Below are 18,480 nucleotides of genomic sequence, written 5' to 3'. Positions count from 1 at the left end.
TTGAGTCTGTACCTTTACTTTATTGCTTGTGTTGCCTGTTCCCATGAATACAATAAACTCCTTTTAGAAAAGTAAGGCACGTGAAAGCCTCGGTGCAAGTTCCATTTCACTTAAAAATTCTATTGGCTGATCAAAGCATTTCCACTACAGAACTGGAGATCGAGGAAAGCACATGATGCATTTTGGGAGCAGAATACCTGAACCATTATTAGGTTTCGCCTCATGGCACAATTAGCAGGCCAGCAAACCCAGTGTTTCTTAGGTTGACATGGCGGCTGCTACGACTGCAAAGCCCTAGTCAGCTCATCCACATATGTACAGCCAGGTCCCCAAGTGTTAACCACACAAGATCCGACAGAAGAACAGCATCTAACTGCATCTGGGTCCCCATTTGTTACAGGGAAGGAATTTGGCATTTTCAGTCTTTTCTCGTATGATGTGCTGCTGTCCACGAGGCGTGCATTATACAATGCTGAAGACCATGGAGAGATACTGCTCATAGGACACCTGAATCCAGCCATCTTGATCCGTGTCGTAACGTCTGAATATGTCCGTCAACCTCTGGGAAAAGAACAGGCATTTAGAGCTTGGTGTGTGCTGAACAGAAGGACAAAATGGGACATCTGGAAACACAACCTCAGAATCACATGTCCCTCATCCCTGAGAGGGACATGGGTGATGGACACCCATGCCAGAGGCACAGGTGGAAGCAGCCTCAGCACTGTCTCCGGGCCAGTGGAGCCTGAGGACATGGGATGAAGGGTAGGGCAGGCCTGGCCCCACTAGACTCCAAATGGGTACTTCCTCCCATTCTGGGTCATGGGCTGATCAAAGTTCAGAAGCATCCCCATGGGTGGCTCCTCCCGAGGGCGCATCTTGGTGGTGAACTGGGCCAGGGAAGACAGTCCTAACACGGGCTCCTACCCTGGAAACCAAGCCCAGCAGGGGAGGGCCAGCCCCTCTAGCCCCCCCACCTTCTGCTTGACTTGCCCCTGCCCTCCAACAGCCCGAGGGCCCAGGCCAGCCAGAAGCAGAGGGACAACCTGAGAGTGCCACTCCAGAGGTGGACTCAGCAGCCCGACACACTCTAAAGAATGCAAGGACAGGACAAACAGGCACAAGGGAATTCTGTATGACAAAAGAACCTGACAACCCCAGCACCCTGAGGGTCAGCCACGCCTGCCAGTCCTATCTCCAGGACACCAACTGCGAGTTCCTATGTGAGAACTGCTAGCACAACACAAGCGACAGTCATGCACTACCAGGTGGCTCCAGTCAACAGTGTGCAACATGTGGCCAGGGCCACGCTGCTTTGGTTCTTTTCTGTTCTGTGGCCCTAAGAACTGAACCCAGGGCCGCACACATGCTAGGCGAGTGCTCTAATGCGAAGCATGCCCCAGTCCTTATTTTATTTTGAGACCGGGCCTTGCTAAGTTGCCAGGCTGGCCTTGAACTTGTGGTCTTCCTGCCAGTCCTCCGAGTTGGTAACAGGTACAATTTGGACCCAGTGTCTCACAAAGGTCCATGCGTTGAAGGCTTGACCCCCAGGCATGGCCAGATGGGGAGGTGATGGAACCTTCAGGAGATAGGGCCCAGTGGGAGGAAATGGGCTGATTGGGGTGTCCCCTTGCAGGGGACATGGGGATACCAGTCCTGCCTTCCCTTGCATTCACTTCACAGCCATCACAAGATAATTCCTCTGCCATGCACTCTTGCCTCCCCATAGTCCCAAAAGCCACAGAGACAAGCAGACAAGGCCTGAGTCCTCCAAAAACTGTAAGCAAAAACAAACCTTTCCTCTTAAGTGGGTTTATCTCAGATATTTGTTACATAAAAGAAAGCTGACTGCCACAGTGGCTAACCTACCTAGCCTAGGTGTGCAGCAGGCTCTGCCCTCCCAATGGTGTATTGCTCAGAACATGTCTCTCTGTTTAGTGATGTTTGTCAGTACAAGAGAACACCAGCAACAGCTAACTCTGACTGAACAATGGGAAGCCTGGGCCTGTAGCTGAGAGGCAGAGCACCTGCCTAGCATGTTTCAGGCCCTGGGTTCCATCCCAGCACCGCCCAACAAAACAAAATGCAAAGAACACAGATAATTTTCCTTTTAATTTTATTTGTATTTTTCTAAGATTTCTATAAGTTTTCATGTTTTTTTTTTTTTTTAATTAATTTTCAAAAAACTCTTTTTTTGCAGTGCTGGGGATAAAACTCAGGGCCTTATGCATGCTGGGCAAGCACTCCACCACTGTGCTATATCCCCAGCCCTCAAAAGCCTTTAAAAAAAAAAAGCAGATGAAGGAAATCATTCTGATAAAATTTTTACTTATGGGACATGGCTTTTGCTTTTAGATTCTCCCCTTCTAACATTCCAGGGTGAGTGTTGACCCAGAACTGACAACATCCCCCAAAGCTACAGGACACGGGTCTGGGGGCAGAGAACTCCTAGTGGGCCGGGGTCCTAGCGGGACCCCTGTTGCTGAGAACCCAAAGGAGACCTTCACCAAGGCAGCAGAAGGGCCAGATGTTGACTTACAGAACAAATTAAAACCCTGACCCCATAGCACTTCAGAGAGTCCAAAGGACAGCTCACATTGCACCTCTTTCTTGGATGTTCAGAGGACATGGGAAGCACAACCCAACATCAGGGAACACTGAGTAGCAGGCAAAGGCAAGGCTTTCCCCCTCCAAATCAGAGGCATGAGAGCCGGCAGACCTTTCTCCGACCCTCAGTGAGAACCTGTTAAAGAACCTGGAGGCTGCGCTTAGCTGACCAAAGGCAACACACTTTAACTGATCTATCATTTAATGGGAAAAAAAATTAAGAACAATTACCAAAATTCTACATTATGTCTAAAAACCCAATGCCATCAATGTCTCTCAATGATTCCAGAGTCAGCAAGGAGTGCCCTCAGTCTGGACTCCAACTGGGGGAAGAGGGAAAGAGGACTGAAATGGAGTTCATCAAATTCCATGCATGCGTGATTTTGTCAAAATGAACCCAACTACTATAAATAAATACGATGCTTTTAAAAAAAATTTAAAAAACCCCAAAACAAAAAAGCAAAAAGAAACTCCTATACATGCCTTATACATTTCATGGAAGGCCAGGTATCCTGCTCTGGTGTGAACCCTTCCCTGCTCCTGCCCAGCCCCCACAGAGCCACTCTGTCACCTGCAAGACAATGCAGCCCTGGATGAAGTCATCAAAGGCAATCTGCCCTCGTCCTTGTCTGTCAAATTTCCGAATGAGGATGTCGTGGAACTGGTCAGACAGCCGGTAGCCTGGGAGAGGAAAAGTCAGAGTCAAGATGGGCAGACGAGGTAGGAGGAATGCACCAATGCTCATGCCCCCTGCCTACTCGCCAGCCTCCCCACAGCAAAAACTGCCACTCCATTCAATGCACCCTGAGAGCTGAAAGACACTGCCTGACCAATCATTCCAAAACACATTTAGTTTCCAGGACTACGATGTGACTTACCTAGAGACCAGTGCCCTCTCCCTGTAGGACAACCTATTGTTCTCCTGAGCACAAGCATCTGCTGGCTAACTGCACCCTCCCCACAGGGCAGCCAGGCATGGCAACCCGAGCCCCTGGAGCACCTCACTAGTCTGCCAATCTATCGAAGCCCCGAAGGACGTGCTGCCCTGGCTGCTTATTACCAGAGAGCGCTCCGAGAGCTAAAATACCACAGAGGGTTCCAGTGAAACAAATGAAGACATGAGGAAAGGGGAATGACAGGGCACATGACATCAGGGAACTGAGGACACAAGGAAAGTCGGCCTCACCAAGTTCAAAATCCCCAGGGTCACTGAGCCCTGATTCCTCTCCAATTTACTGAGCATGTTTGGAGAAGGTCTCCAGTGGAGAGAGGGTCTGAAGGAAAGCGGAGGAACCAGATGTAGACGGAGGCACAGGAGGACACAGCTCACATGCTTCCTTCTTCACCCCCTACTACCTGCAGCTCACCTGATTCCTTCCCTCACCCCCCACTACCTGTGTGGCCATGGTATCCTTACTGATTCAGAAGACAAGATCCAGGTGCCAATATATTTTTACCGGTTTTCAGTCTTGTTGGGGTCTTTGCAAGGATATGCACACCTATTGTCTGATTGAATCTCACAGTTAATTACCTGTATGAACACTTATTCATCATTTCACTATAAAGACTCAAAACACACAAACATGTTCATAGTACCTTCCAGAGCACTCAGGGGGAGCTGGGATTTAAGTACAGGACCACTAAATGAGTCCCTGCAGGTTGAGTGGGACCCCCAACTGTCATCAGAAAGAGAGCAAGTAGGGAACAGTTGCACTCATCTCCTTACACCTATCAATTACCTGGCAGGTGAGGCAGCACCCCTGGCTGAGCCCTGACCTGATGAGGATGGAGCCTGGAACACGGCCACAGGGCACTGCAGATCCACGGTGTGGATGGGGTGACAAGAGCCATTGCTGATTTCCTGCCAGGGCTGGGGAAGGCCAATGAGATGGGAACAAAGACACAGAATTTGCAGTCTCAACATTGAATTTCCAGAAACAACTCCACAGATCCTGGAATCAACTCCAGGTCTCTGGCACTCTTGCAGGGAAAGCAAGAACAGAGAAAGATGGGAAGAGCAAGCAATGAACAGAATGACCAGGAAAAAAGGCTCAACTGGAGGACAAACCTGGTTGTGTGGGAGCCAGGAAGCACTCTGCACATGGCCACCACCCAGTCAGGCCTGGCCAGCAAGACGTGGGGGCAAGGGCCACCTTGCAGACCCAGCTGCCCACCTGGGGAGTACCTTCTCTCCACAGGATGAGGGCTGACTCTGGAAATACTGCTCTTGAACCAAACAGCTCTGACTGCAACATACATCATCCATTCCGGTTCCAGCTAAGCTGCCCCTACCCAAAAGGGCAAGGTCACCTGAGGCCTCCCAGCCTGTGAGAAGCAGCAGGAGGACAATTCCATACCAGCGGGGCACACCACTGGGAAGTGTGGACCCTCTCTGGACAGACCAGGTGAAGCAGGGGCTGCGGGGTCTGAGTGAGGCAGTCCTTCTCACCTCTGCCAAGCCCACTCTCCTAGAGCCCCCAAGGCAATAGTGGCCTCCTGGAGAGGGGATAGGAATACGCCTCCTGTGTCTACTTCCAAATAGCCATTGGTGATGCAGCAACCCAGGAACTAACATGAGGAAGATACCACCAGAAACTGCCCAGTGGACACTCCTGGTCCAGGCCATGCAGCCTGTGGGTCAGATGGTCAGCACCAGTCCAGAGTCCCCTGCCCATCATCAGCCCCACCACCAGGAATAACATGACCTGGGAGAAACTGGACAGACAGCAGTGATCACCAGTGGACAAGGAAATAGGAGGAAAGTGAAACCATCGGTGGCCAGTATGGCACCAACCAGACGACGCCATGAGAAAGGAGATGGGGCTGCTGGTCAGGCACAACGGTCGTAAAAACGCTGTTAACCTCGTAAGATGCACTGCTCACACGGACCTCCTAGGCAGGTATCCACCTAATCCAGCTGCAGAACGAGGGATGCAGGGGACACGAGCCTCAGACTTGTGCAAACAAGATGACCATGTTCCTTTTCATGGAAGAAAAGGGGGGACAACCCTGGAAAACCAGAAACCAAACTCAAGAAGAAATTTGGCAGGACCACCAGAGAGGTACTACACAAGACACTGCTCCTCCAGAAAGCACCCGGGAAGCCAGAGGACTCTGGGTCTGCCTCTGAGGCAGCCTGTGCTCCTGACCAGCCACACCCTCACCACGACTACAGAAACAGAGGTTCTAAAGCATCCTTGGCTTGAACAGGTCACAGCGAGTCTGAGAGGCTGAGGAGCACCATTCACATCAATTTTTCCACTGAGTTCTAATGACCCAGTGGTCACTGTGCTAAGCAAAGCTCCAAGGCCTCTAGATGTGGGGCAGGCTGACATTCTGTGGTACTGAGACTGCACATGGGCCAGCTTTGTCCCCAGCGCCATACGGCACTTGCCCCACTGGGCTGTGCTGGGCCTCCTGTGCCTTCAGTGGCGCTCTCTAAGCTATGCGGCCACTCTGCCTGGAGACCCTTCTTCCACCACGCCAGGAGACAGGCCAGCCAGGACTTCACCAGGCCCCCACACAAAGATGCAACAAGATTGTGTGTATCCCAAATTCTAACCCAGAGCTGTCCTGTCCAAATCCTGCCTCACAACCCGTGAGTTCTCAATCTTTCCTAAAATCAGCCCTGTGGACAAGTTCATGAGGTGAGAAGGGAGAGGGGGAGGAGATGGCCATGAGCCACATGCTGGGAGAAGAAGTGGGGAGAGGTGCAAGAGCTATGTTAGCAACCACAGGAAATACCGAACTTGAGCATCACAAGACTCCAACAGCACAGCACTGTGGACTGTGGTCTAATCTTTCATATTTTTCCTAAAGAACACTTGTAAGTGAGCACAGAAAAGTTTGGTAACACAGACCAGATGATGACAGCACTAAGCAAAATTGCTCTAGATAATTCTAGGTGGAACTATGAGCAGCTGTGGGCTGGTCCCAAACAGCTTGGTGTTTTCTTTGTAAGTAAAAATCGCAGCTTCCTTTCAGGCCCAAGATCAGTTCTGGAACCCTTGGGTGAGCTCTGGACAAGTACTCTGAACACTCAAGAGAAGCATGGCATGCTGTCACATACCTGCACGCAACAGGAGTGTGCACATGCGGACACATGCCACATAGACACACAGCGCGTTTGAGAATGGGCATGTGCTCTAACTCTCCATTGAGGCACAGTTTGGAAGGACTGAGAGTTAGAGCTGATAACTTACAGAATTGCCTCTTAGGGTCATTTTATCACTGTGTGTTTTGATGCATCAGGAAGCATAAACTGTCCCACACCACTTTATCACTTCCACTTGAAATTGTTTCAAAAGCCCCATTCTCAATTTTGTTCATCAAATCACCCCATAGGAAAAAAAAAACTGAAGGTTTGCATAGCCCTTATCTCATTTTGGATGAAAAACTGAACAAAAGACTACACGTCAAATATATACAATAAATACTATCAAAATATGACACTGTACAATGTAACATAAACAGAAATTTCACATGGACTGGGTTAAAAATCTGTAAGTTGAACAAAGTAAAATAAAATTCAGGGGCTCCTAGGTTCCAAAATGAAATATGCTACACAATCAAGACAAGTGAATTACCAAAACCTGAGAGTGCTTGCTTGAGCTCGTTCTTGTCGATCATTCCAGAGTTGTCCCTGTCATAGGTGCGGAAGACATTCTGCCAGTCTGTGATGTACTTCCACACGCCTGTGAACTCGCTGAAGTTCACGCCAGCCTTGTTCTCCCGGTCAAACATAGCTAAGGCAGAGGGACAGAGTATCAGTGCTGAGACAGAGGAACAGTGTCAGGCAGGTCTCTGAGCTGTCCTTCAGAATGCCAGCGTGGGGCCAGCCTGCAGATCACTGTGTGCTAGCTCACAAACAGGACTTGGCTGAATGGGGCCCTGCCTGGTGGAGGCCTAGGGGACAGTCACCCAGCCCTGGTCCCAGAATAATAATACGCAGACACAGCTGTGTGGCAGACAGTGGGTGGAATCACAGTAAAAGTCAAAACAACACTTTCCACTGAAGTAGGCTCTGGAAAGCAGACTTTCTGCTTGTGCTCGCCTCACCTGAGGTCACCAAGGTGCAGAGGTCCAGGAGCCCCTGCTCCTGACTCCCAGTCCCAAAAGACGGTAAACTCTGCCACCCCTCAGGAGCTAGAAACAGTCCTCCAGGGACAAGGGGAATCTATTCTAGTTAAAAAGAGACCTAGCCTACTCTCCCATTAGGATTTAATTTTTTTAAAAAATAAGTCCACATTTTTCATTAAAAAAAAAAAAAAATCAGTGTAATTCCAGGTCCAGATAATAAGAATCATTGAATACAATTACATGTTACTGCAAAATGGCTAACAAATAAAACAAGTCAGTCTGAAGTGCTGCTATTTAGAAAATGATAAAATTGCCTGTTGTTTTAGGAGACTAAGGCCAGACTATAGGAAGAATGCTCCTGGATCATATAGAAGTCCATTCAGGTCAGTAGCACATCCCATCATCAAAGAACATGTGAGGACTGAGCATTCAGATTCCTCCACACAGTGCAGGAGCATGTTTGTAACGATGGGCTGTTTTCAACATCACCGCCCCAAGCGTGGACTGCACAGAGGTGTGGTAGCGACATGCTGGTGCGTGCCACTCCAGCCTGCTTCTGTACCTGGCAATGCCAACGAAAGCCACCCAGCGGAGGCTGAGCAGAATAGCAGCTTCCAGGCCAGCCTCTGGCAGGGAAGTGCACATGCCCATCCCTGCTCCATTGGCATCTTTCCTGGTGCGGAAGGCTGCATCCCTGCCAGCACACCCGTGCGTTACCTCAATGTCTTTACCCACAGCAAGATGCAGTGCCTGTGGCTTACACCACGCACCCTGCAATACAGCACTAAGCTCACAGACAGAGAGGAACCCAGAAGGAGAGGCACAGGACCCAAGGTTCCATGTCAAAGGCAACCAGGAAGGGAACTACATCCTTGGAAGAGTAGAATAGAGAAAAAAATCATCTCTCAGAACAGGAAATCTTCTCCAGAAACTGGTGGAACAGTGAACTTTCCCTGAGACTGTGTGACAGTGAACCCTTCCCTCTTGGATCTGGAGCTCAAGTTCCTGCTACTTCTGTAGCAAGGGAGACTCAAACTGAGAAACCCACACCCTGGCTGCAGAAATATGAATTTTTTTCTGGAGGATGTATTCCCAGATCAAGCTTGGTTTACACACATTGAGTTCAGCCACATACGAACCCACAAAGCAAATAAAAATACTAAAATACTAAGGAAATTAGCCATGCATGAGGTTCAGCAGGAATAACAGTCAGACATGGATCACCTTCTCAAGGATTCAGGAGTGTCAGGAACACATGGTGAAGTAGACAAGTTTAACAAGTAACCCCCTCTCACAGTGCTGGGGACTGAACCCAGGGCCTTGAGCATGCCAAGTAAGTATTCTACCACTGGGCTTCACCCCCAACCCTTTTTATAGTTAAGCCAAGTCTTGCAAACTTGTCCAGGCTGGCCTCAAAACTTGCAATCCTCCTGCTTCAGTCTCTTGAGCAGCTGGAGTTATAGATGTGTGCTACCATGCCTGGCAAATACTTAATTCTCCAATAAAAACATTTATTTAAAATGTAAGAGACCATAACATACAATATTCAAAGAAATAAAAGAGAGAATCATAAAAACCAGCAATAAGAGACTATCAAAATTGACTATTAATAACTATATAATAACTTTAAAAATTCATTATAGTAAAAAATTAACTATATAATAACTTTAAATTTTTTTTTTAAGAGAGAGAGAGAGAGAGAATTTTTATTTATTTTTTAGTTTTTCGGCGGACACAACATCTTTGTTTGTATGTGGTGCTGAGGATCGAACCTGGGCTGCACGCCTGCCAGGCAAGTGCGCTACCGCTTGAGCCACATCCCCAGCCCAATAACTTTAAAAATTTTATACACATACTACTTTTAGAATTCAAAAATTGAAAATGCCAGTTAAACCGTAAATTAAAACCAAAAACTGCGAAAGCTGTATACACAGAGGTGAGAAGTCCAGAGGCAGGATGTGGCGTACCAGGGCCAGCACCTCCTGAGTAGACTCCAGAAAGCACAAGCTTATCTAGCAGTTCCCAGGGGAGCTGGTCTGTAATACTTACAGATGATCGACCTGACAGTCACTGGGTTAAACGGGGTCCATGTGCCTGCAAACAAACATAGCAACAATTACACCAGTGCCTTCCCCCTACCCCTAAAGAGGCTCTCAGCAGGAGCCTGGCTTCAGGAGCACCATAAATCTTCCCGTTGTCACAACTAGGAGGAGCCCAAGCCCTGAGTGGGCAATATCCCATGTCCTGCCAGACATGCAAGCTATTTATGACCACCAAGCTGGACGCTAACTCTCTGAAGTTCTGGCTGAGAGTGTTTCTGGGGATCATAGACACAGCTGACCAACTCTCTAAGATAAGACACATGGTCACAGCTTCTTACGCAGAGGAGACACAGTAAAAGCAGCAAGGGAAAAGTGGATGGGAAACCAGATGTGAGCCTCCAGAGTCTAGCCAGAGCCTGCTCAACTGCACCTGTGAGAGCTGCCACAGGGCCACTGTCAAGGACACTGTCCAGGGCACTTCATCTTTCTCCAGGGAGACAGAATTAACAAGTAGTTCCATTATGATCTACTTGGAAGTCTGCAAAGAGATTGTCTTAAATATACGACAATAATTAATTCTGACCATCCTGGATGAGTCTAAAAGAGAAAATCCCATTAAAAAATTTTATACCCAGATCAGATATATTTGAATACATGAATAGGCCTCCACACACTGGGTTACAGAATAAGGTCCTTGGGTAAATATTTGAGTAGAAAAACTGGTGGTAGAAAACATGAAAATTCTGTTCAACATGAACAGAACATACTCCTGGGGGTTCAGGGCTTACCTGGGGCCAGTCACTGAGCTCCATTTGCCTAGAGACAAAAGCAGGTGTTTGCCACAAATCGCCACCTGGTACAAACCACCCAGGCCAAGAGGCACAGCTCAGTTCACAGATCTTGGCGAGACAAAGCACTCTTCCCAAACATTCTAGGAGCTCAGTTCCCAGGAGACAGATGAGGGCCAGTCACCCAACAGGCTCTTCTTAGGAACATGGGTAGCCTGTCTGCTGAGCTGACCCTACCTACCCAGGGATCAAAGCACAGGTAGACCTCTGTTCCATCACCCATGAAATGGGACCTCTGTTGGAGAAGAACGGTGATGTGAATGGATAATTATTCTATAGGAAATTGCTGCTTGTATGGTCTAAATTATCTCAATTCTTTTAGGATGAACTAGAAAGCTATTTGGTAAAATGTCCTTAAAAGAAGGTAAGTTTTTTTTTTTCTTTCAAGTAGTTAAAAAGTGCTCCTTCAAATTATAACAATGTCATATTAAGACAAACTTACTTCAAAAGCACAAAAAAATGGGCTTGAGAAAAATTCATTTCTCATTATCCCAAGAAATAATGTGGAAATAAAAAATAAAAAACACATACTACCCTCAGGACAGTCTGCGGCAAGCTGTTTCACAGGGCCAGAGAACACCTGCTCTGTGCTGCTGCATGCCCCATGGCCACAGCCCTCCCTGCGGTAGCCCTTGCAGCAGCTCTGTTGTCCATCACCACTGGAGCTGGCTCCTAAGCCAATAGTGGCAGCAGAGACACAGCCACTGTCCTGCGGTGGCACCCATCGACACTCTAGCTGGCTCTTGTCTCCAAGCATGAGGGAGGCACTTTGACTGTATTTCCTCGATTTGCTCTCCCAGAGGCTGTGAGGACACTGACGCTGGCAGGTTAAATACTTGTTCAACTTCACACTACTGAAACAGGGAGAGCAGGATGTGGATCCAGGCAGCACCAGGGCCCAACTGAGCCCTCCAGGGTAGACAGGCTGTCCTGCTAGTGAGGGTGAACAACACCTGTGAAAGGTTCACACAAGACACAAGATCTAAAGTGATCTTGTATCTTGGTCAGTATTCTGGAACAGACAAACAAAGAGACACAAAAGAGACCATAAACCTTTACCAGTCCTGGTAAAGAGGCCATAAAAAGTGTCCTCTCTGATGCACGCCTCAATAGGGCTCATATGGCCTTCCACCACACATGCACAGCATGTTGTGAAGAAAACCATCCATTCCTCACTTGGAAAGTCTGAGGCCAAGATGTGCTAAAGTGTGGCCTGCTAGATAGCAGATGCTCTTGAGGCCTTTCTAGTAGTAACCCTGCCTTGCTTCTCCTCAGAGTAGAAGGAGCACTGGAGACATCAAACACAGTTGAAAAGGGTTAATGATGACCAGAGAAGAGAAAAATCAATAAGCACAATAGTCAGGGCAGAGATAATGCAATCCGGCTGCCCAAACAATCTAAATAAACGTGTGTGAAATGATAACCTAGTGCCTGAGGTCCACATAGGCTGGATGCAGGGGAATGGTGTCTATGGCATCTGCCATTCTGAGGTAAGTGTGTCACGCTGAAACCCATGTTCTCAGAAATGAACACTAAATACCGGACACATGCCAGTGGCAAGAGCTTCTCCTCAATGCTGCCAGGCAGTGTCCAGCAGCCTAGTGTTGCCCACTCCCTCATCCAACCAACTACAACACTGAAGTGCTTCCTACTAACAAAGCCAGACCTTTTAACATTTTTGTCACACCTTAAAACTGTCCCTTTACCCAGCTTAAATTATATGCCTCTGGAAAGACAAGTGTGTTAGTTACCAGTGACCAAAACACCTACCAGGAAGAACAACTTAGGGGAGGAAAGGTTTATTTTGGCTGAAAGTTTCAGAGGTTTATAATCCATAGTTGACTGACTCCATTGCTATGGGTCTGAGATGAGGCAGAGTATCATGTGAAAATGCATGGTGGAGGAAAGTCGCTCAGTTCATAGCAGAGGGTAAGCAAAGAGAGAGAGGAAAGGGTCAGGGACAGACGTGGGGAAGGGCATAACACCAGCACCCTATTTCCTTCAGCTACACCCCACCTGCCTATAGTTTTTACCATCACCCAGGAATCCATTCCAATTATTAATTCATCACATGGATTAATGCATTGATGAGGTCACAGCCTTCATGATCCAATCATTGCACCTCTGAACATTTGCTGCACTAACACATGAGCTTTTGGGGGACATTCCAAATCTAAACCATAACAGCAAGCCTTAACTATATTAATCAGAAAAGTTGGCCGTATCTGAGGAATCATGAAAGGCAGTTAACAAAGAAAAATGCCTCCAAAGCTACTACACTTCAGCCATCAAGAATGACTCCACAGAGTTCCCAACACACCCTATACAAGGGCCACCATCCTCCCAGCCCCTAAATGCATAGTATTCCCCACACAGTTAAGAACATCTGTCATGATTCTGCTGCCAATGCCTCCAATTTCTTCACTTCCCAATTTGGGCCTAGAGTTTCAGCAATTCCTAAGCAAAAGTGCTATGTAGACCATCTCCAAATTCTTCAATAATTACCTAGTACTCTCGATGACCCTTTCCAGAGGAGTCACTAAGATTCTGAGAACATTCAAGGACCTTCAAGACACCTGAAGGATTTCTGTTGCACAAAGCTACACTTCCCACCCCTCACTCAGAAGCAACACCCTGGCTGCTGTTTCCAGAAACCCTGTCTCTATGCTCCCCTGCATCAACTCGATGGTGTGCGGAGCAGAAGCAGTGATGAAAACCAGGAAGCCACCAACCGGCAAGTCAGAAACACCTCTTCCATGTATAGGTTATAGTAATTTAGTCTGAATGACTCCTCTGTACTTGGAAAAATAAATTCCAGAAGGGAAATTGCTTACTGTGAGAGGATCAGGCTTCGACTCACCATTGGATAGCGCCTGCTGAAGCTCACTGTCCGATATCACCCCACTCCTGTCTTTATCAACTCTACAAAATCAAGAAGACCAGGAAAGTTGGTGATGAAATGTGCAGGAAAAGCAAAATATGGCAGAAACAAACTATCTGTCCCATTACTTTACATTAGTTCTGGGACATTCCTCAGGTAGACCTTTCACTTGGCTGTCAGAATGTCACATACCACATGCCCGCGGGGGATTAAGAAATTTTCCCCAAGACCCTAAGTGTCAGGCCTCCGGGTCTGAATTCACACCTGCACCAGTTTGTCTTTCACAAACGCTGAAAGATTCTCTGGGGCAGTCAAATCATTCCTAGGCAATGAGTCACTCGAATTACGGTCATTTGTTCAAAAGGACAGCTGGGACTTAGGACGCTGCCAACCGTCACCTGCTCCAGGGACGCAGGTCTACCTGCCCTTGCTGGGCTGCTACCCTCTTCCACAGCGCAGGGTCTGGCCTGTTACTGCCTTCCTTGAACCGAGCAGGAGCCGCCCTGCGCCCTCTGCTCTGCATCTCGTGACGGGCCCAGCGCACCCGGAGGGGCGAGGAGGGAGAGGGGCCGGGGAGGAGGCGAAGGAGGAGGGGGTGACAGGAGAGGAGCCCGGGTAGGTCGAGGGAGGAGGGCGAGGAAGGTGAGGGAGGAGGCTGAAGAACGAAGCCCGGGCGGCCCCGTCTCACCGCTGGAAGACGTTCCACAGGAAGCTCTGGTCCGGCAACGCCGCGCCCGCAGCTGGGCCCGGGCCGGAACCCGGGCCAGGGCGATAGGAGTAGGCGGCCATGGACCCTGGAACCCGCGGCAACGCGGCAAGACTCNGTGCCGGAAGTGTCCTTCCTCGGGTCCTGTGTCCCAACGCGACCAAGCCTTCGCGACCCCGTTGCCAGGCAACGCCGGGGCGTCCGCCCAGCCGGACCCGGGCTTCCGGAGCGCGCTCGGACCCGGGATGGGAAGTGATGCCCAAGGGCTTCTGTTGAGTTGATGACATCACGTTGAGAGAGAGAAAAGGGTGAACGCGAAAACCAAGGACGCCAACGCTGAAAGCTCAGGAGGGAAGGATACAAATTTCCACGTACTCGCGCTTTTCAGTTCCACCGCCCCCTTCCGGAGGTTGGTGAAGCGTGAGCCTCCGCCTTTGCACAGGTGACTTCAGCTAGCCGGAAAGGCAGCGGAGGAGTCCGGGGTCTCGGAGGGAAGAGCATCAAGGTCTCCCTTGACCCGCGCCTCCTAGACTGCGTCCTTAAACACAAGACAAGGGGCCTTCTCTCTGGGTACTAACTCTGCAGTGCAGCTTAAAGTGTGCCTTTAGCATGAATTTCCATATTGGGAAATGCGCAGTTTGGGGGTCACTCTCCTGGGTCCTTCCTGCTTATGCCGTCAGACGAACCTCCCACCCAGGCCTGTGTCTTATGCAGTTCAGGGTCTAAATGAACTCCTTTCATAGGACCACCCAGCTCTTCAATTCCTGATCCAGCGAATGGGAGCATTCGTCCCTCGGAGATGGTAAGCTTTCCTCGTGGGCTTTTACCTCACTTGCAAGGACAAGGCCTTTTATTGTCACCTGAGACTTATTCCCTGTGGACCTTGATCCATTATTCAGCACACAGGGCACAGGTATAGATCCCATCAGCTTCCACACTGTCGTCCTGTCCTGTTTGCCTTTTGCCTTTCTCGCTTGTTTACAAGGCATCTATTGAGATATTTTTTCAAATACTTAAAATAAATTAGCCTATCCTGTGGCTTTGGCATTCACCTTAACCGGCAAGTGAGGTTTTTTTTTTTTTCCCCATCATTTACTGAATTCAAGTGGCTTCTAATTTTCTCTTCTGAAATACATATTTATCCTCTCCCCCATATCTCGGCCTCCCTTTCTCTTCTCAAAACACTAACAACTAAAATTTTGTGGCTGAATGTGTTTTCCAGCAGCAATCCTCAGCCCCACCCAGCAGGTTCCTGGCTTCACCAGCCTGGAGTGCCACAACTACAGTCTTCCCTCCTAAGAGGCACAAAGGAGTGCTGTTCTGCAGTCTGGGTAGTTCATCCATTCAAGGGAAAGCAGATGCTGAGAAGAGGCTCACATCACTTTGTCTTCACCCTGGCCCACACTTCACTTGAGAAAAGTATGGCTGAGAAGTTACTGGCTTGCCCAAGGCCAAACAAGCAAAAGAGGAGGTTCAAGGCCAGATTCTCTGTACTTTTCTGGTATCTCTCAGCAGCAGCAAGGCAAGGCTGACTGAGAAGGGAAGTTAACCAGGAAGAAATTAAGGATTAAAGACATGTTCCCATATAAATGCACAAAGGATGCGTTCAGGACAGAGATGTTGCCCTGACACATTCACAAAGGAACTGTACTGAGTCACACCAGCCCTTGGGCTGAGCTGCTCTAAGCTACTGTGCCTTACAAGTCCTCTCCACAGTCCCTGTGACTTGGAGGTGGGGTGTTGCCATAAAGGTTGGGCACTACCCAAGCCCTCTGCAACAGTAAGAGGCAGGCCATTTCCTCAGGTGCAGACACCTATCTCGGATTCAATTCCTCCTAACCAGGTCTGGTCTAAACTTTCCAGAAGTCAAGAAATTAAACGAGAGATAACACTCTCCTTACATTAATGATAATCATGTCATGTACCCAGATATTTTGGGTCTTTGGCCTAATTTTTCTTTTTTGGTACTGGAGACTGAACCCAAGGGCCCTTTACCACATCCCCAGTCCTATTTATTTTGAGACATGGTCATGCTAAGTTGCCAAGGCTGGCTGGATCTTGTGGTACTGATTCAGCCTCCTCAGTCACTATGTTTACAGGTGCACACCCCCCACAGTTGGCTGACCTAATTTCTGTAAGCTGGTTAGAACATGCCTCATTTTCCTTAAGGTTCTGGGTTTCTGAGGCTTTCTACAATGCACCTGCTTGTTCACCTTGGCTTTGGCACAGCGGGCCCTCAAATGAGTGGACACCAAGTAGTTATGTGCCCTTTGTCTTTATACCTGAGGACATCCATGCACACACATTTATGTACATTTAACAAGTGGCTCTAAGCCACTTTAGCTCATTTTCTTACTCAGGTTCTCTAATAGCTGGATTGTGACACTGCATACTGATGATACTCCCCTTGCCCCCCTTATAGCCTCTGACTGTAGATTCTAGGGATAGAACTGAATGTGCTCAGTACCCCCTTCCTCTCTCAGGATGACACTTTCTCCCATGGCTTCAGTCATTATTCTTTCAGAATTCAGTATGAAAGAGAACTACCTAGCACTTTATTTTACTTAGGCTTTTGATGCTTAACCTGTTCCACAAAGGCTCCCGTGCACTTCCTTGCTCTGTCTTGAAATACGGTTCTGGGTTCATCTGGCACCATTTCTAGCCCTTACTCAGGAGGCGGCGCTGGTTCCTTTTAGTGGCAAATGATACTAGAGACCACAATCCAGATACTGTCCACTGCTCCTGGGGCATAACTAGGAAATGTGGATTTCTTTAAATGAATAAGGATGAATTCATACCTAGATTTCCTATACTTTGAACTACAGATTTTTATAAATTAATTCTTGGATTTCATTGTCTTTTTCTCAGGAAAAAATTAGTTTTAACATTAAGATAGTTATTAGCTTTAATCCACACTGCACATAATTTCAAAGGATTAATATCGATAAAACTAGTAATGAGATTACTGAATGGAATTTAGGATTACTTAGTGGCCTCACTTGTTTTTAAACTATAGTGCTATAGTTCATTAAATCTGTATAGCGTGCTGTATTCTAACATCGTGTTCTAACACTGTGTTCAAACATTTACATATTTGGAAATATGTAAAACATTATTTGGTCCCACTTCTAGCCCTGCCCCTGCATGGCCTCATCCTTCACTTTACTTTTAAGGTATCTTAAGGGAAAAAAAAAAAATATAAAAGGTGAGCAGATCTGTATTTGCTTCCTATTAAACAGGGCTCCCTTTCCTTTCCTTCTCACAGCTGCAGCACCTGCTGCACTCTGGGATAAATATACCTTCCATTAGAAATGGGCATTTTGCTGTTTCTAGTTTTAAGAATGCCACCATGAAGGATTGTGCAGTCTTTTCATTTCATTTCTCCTTTAAGTAGAACTGCTGTGTCACTGACTCAGCAAGTAAACATACATGCAGTTTTATTCTCTTCCATGACTGTAAGGTTCTGCCTTCCCACCAGCAATGCATGGATCCTTGCATCCCACCACTTCACAGGAAACATTAAGAAGGCAAACATCTGGGTGTTTGCCATTCACAGAGATGAGAAATTTTACCTCAATATAGCCTTTTATTTTTGGTCAGCCTTTTTATCAGCTTTATTGAGGTATAATTAGCAGTAGATAATGAACATATTCACCACTCATGTTTCCTTTGCCCATCCCACGTCTACAGGCAACCACTGGGCTGCTTCCTGCCAAGATACTAGTTTGCATTCTCCAGACTTCCGCCCATGGAATCACACAGTATGTACTCTCCCAGCTGCTCCTCCCAGGAGAGATGACTGGGACTCATCCACACTGCCGTGCATACCAACAGCTCACTTCTTAACACTGAGCACAATACAATGGCCCTTTTTCTGGAGGTGAGGAGACGGCTCCATTATGTAACCAACTCCTAGGTCATTTTCAGTGGCTAGATTTCCACTAACTTTCTGCTTTTATGTTTTATGGTCAAGAACCTAAAGAGACACTAACTCCATTCTATATCCAAACTTTTCTACTGAATTGTCCACCCTATTATTCAGTTTTTATTTTCTATTACACCCTAACATTCTCCAAAGTCTAGCTTAGTGTCTGGCACAAAGAATAAATAAGGAATTCAACACGTAGTTACTGGGCACTGGACATGGGAAGAAGACATACTGTGCATCTTTAATGTGACTCCATGAGGGCAGAGGACATGCGGGTCCCCACATCTACTGCCCTACAGGAAACGACTTCAAAGACAAGGTGAACCCAGTGCTGCCTTGCTTGCCTTATGAAATGCTTCTTATCAAAAGGACACTTTAGAAACAAAATCAGA

At 47.7% G+C, this 18,480-nt stretch overlaps 1 protein-coding gene across 4 annotated transcripts; it reads right to left on the bottom strand.

Annotated features, from left to right (window-relative positions):
* On the bottom strand, positions 1-14,305 carry Pdcd6 (programmed cell death 6). Of its 4 annotated transcripts, none has more exons than XM_015490421.2 (7): positions 14,143-14,305; positions 13,434-13,495; positions 9,733-9,777; positions 7,191-7,349; positions 4,344-4,474; positions 3,176-3,285; positions 1-561 (listed from the first exon to the last, which is right to left on the bottom strand). In XM_015490421.2, the coding sequence occupies exons 1-7, from the start codon at positions 14,241-14,243 to the stop codon at positions 555-557; spliced, it is 615 nt and encodes a 204-aa protein (XP_015345907.1). In that variant the 5' UTR covers positions 14,244-14,305; the 3' UTR covers positions 1-554. The 4 variants fall into 4 exon arrangements, with proteins under 4 accessions (XP_015345907.1, XP_048669900.1, XP_015345910.1 ...); XM_048813943.1 differs by having other exon boundaries at positions 7,197-7,349; XM_015490424.2 differs by lacking the exon at positions 4,344-4,474 and having other exon boundaries at positions 7,197-7,349; positions 14,143-14,304.
* Positions 14,306-18,480: the final 4,175 nt, after the last annotated feature.

The sequence above is a fragment of the Marmota marmota genome, unplaced genomic scaffold (genome assembly GCF_001458135.2).
Source record: "Marmota marmota marmota unplaced genomic scaffold, marMar, whole genome shotgun sequence".
Classification (NCBI taxonomy): Eukaryota; Metazoa; Chordata; class Mammalia; order Rodentia; family Sciuridae; genus Marmota; species Marmota marmota.
This window is presented reverse-complemented; position numbering and strand designations above follow the sequence as displayed.

Coding starts and splice junctions, on each gene's coding strand:
- Pdcd6 (XM_015490421.2), bottom strand. CDS start 14,243: ATGGCCGCCTACTCCTATCGCCCTGGCCCGGGTTCCGGCCCGGGCCCA. Junction 9,778..13,433: donor TCAGCAGGCGCTATCCAATG/GTGAGTCGAAGC, acceptor GTTTGTTTGCAG/GCACATGGACCCCGTTTAAC. Junction 4,475..7,190: donor GCAAGCACTCTCAGGTTTTG/GTAATTCACTTG, acceptor GGCCTTCCCCAG/CCCTGGCAGGAAATCAGCAA.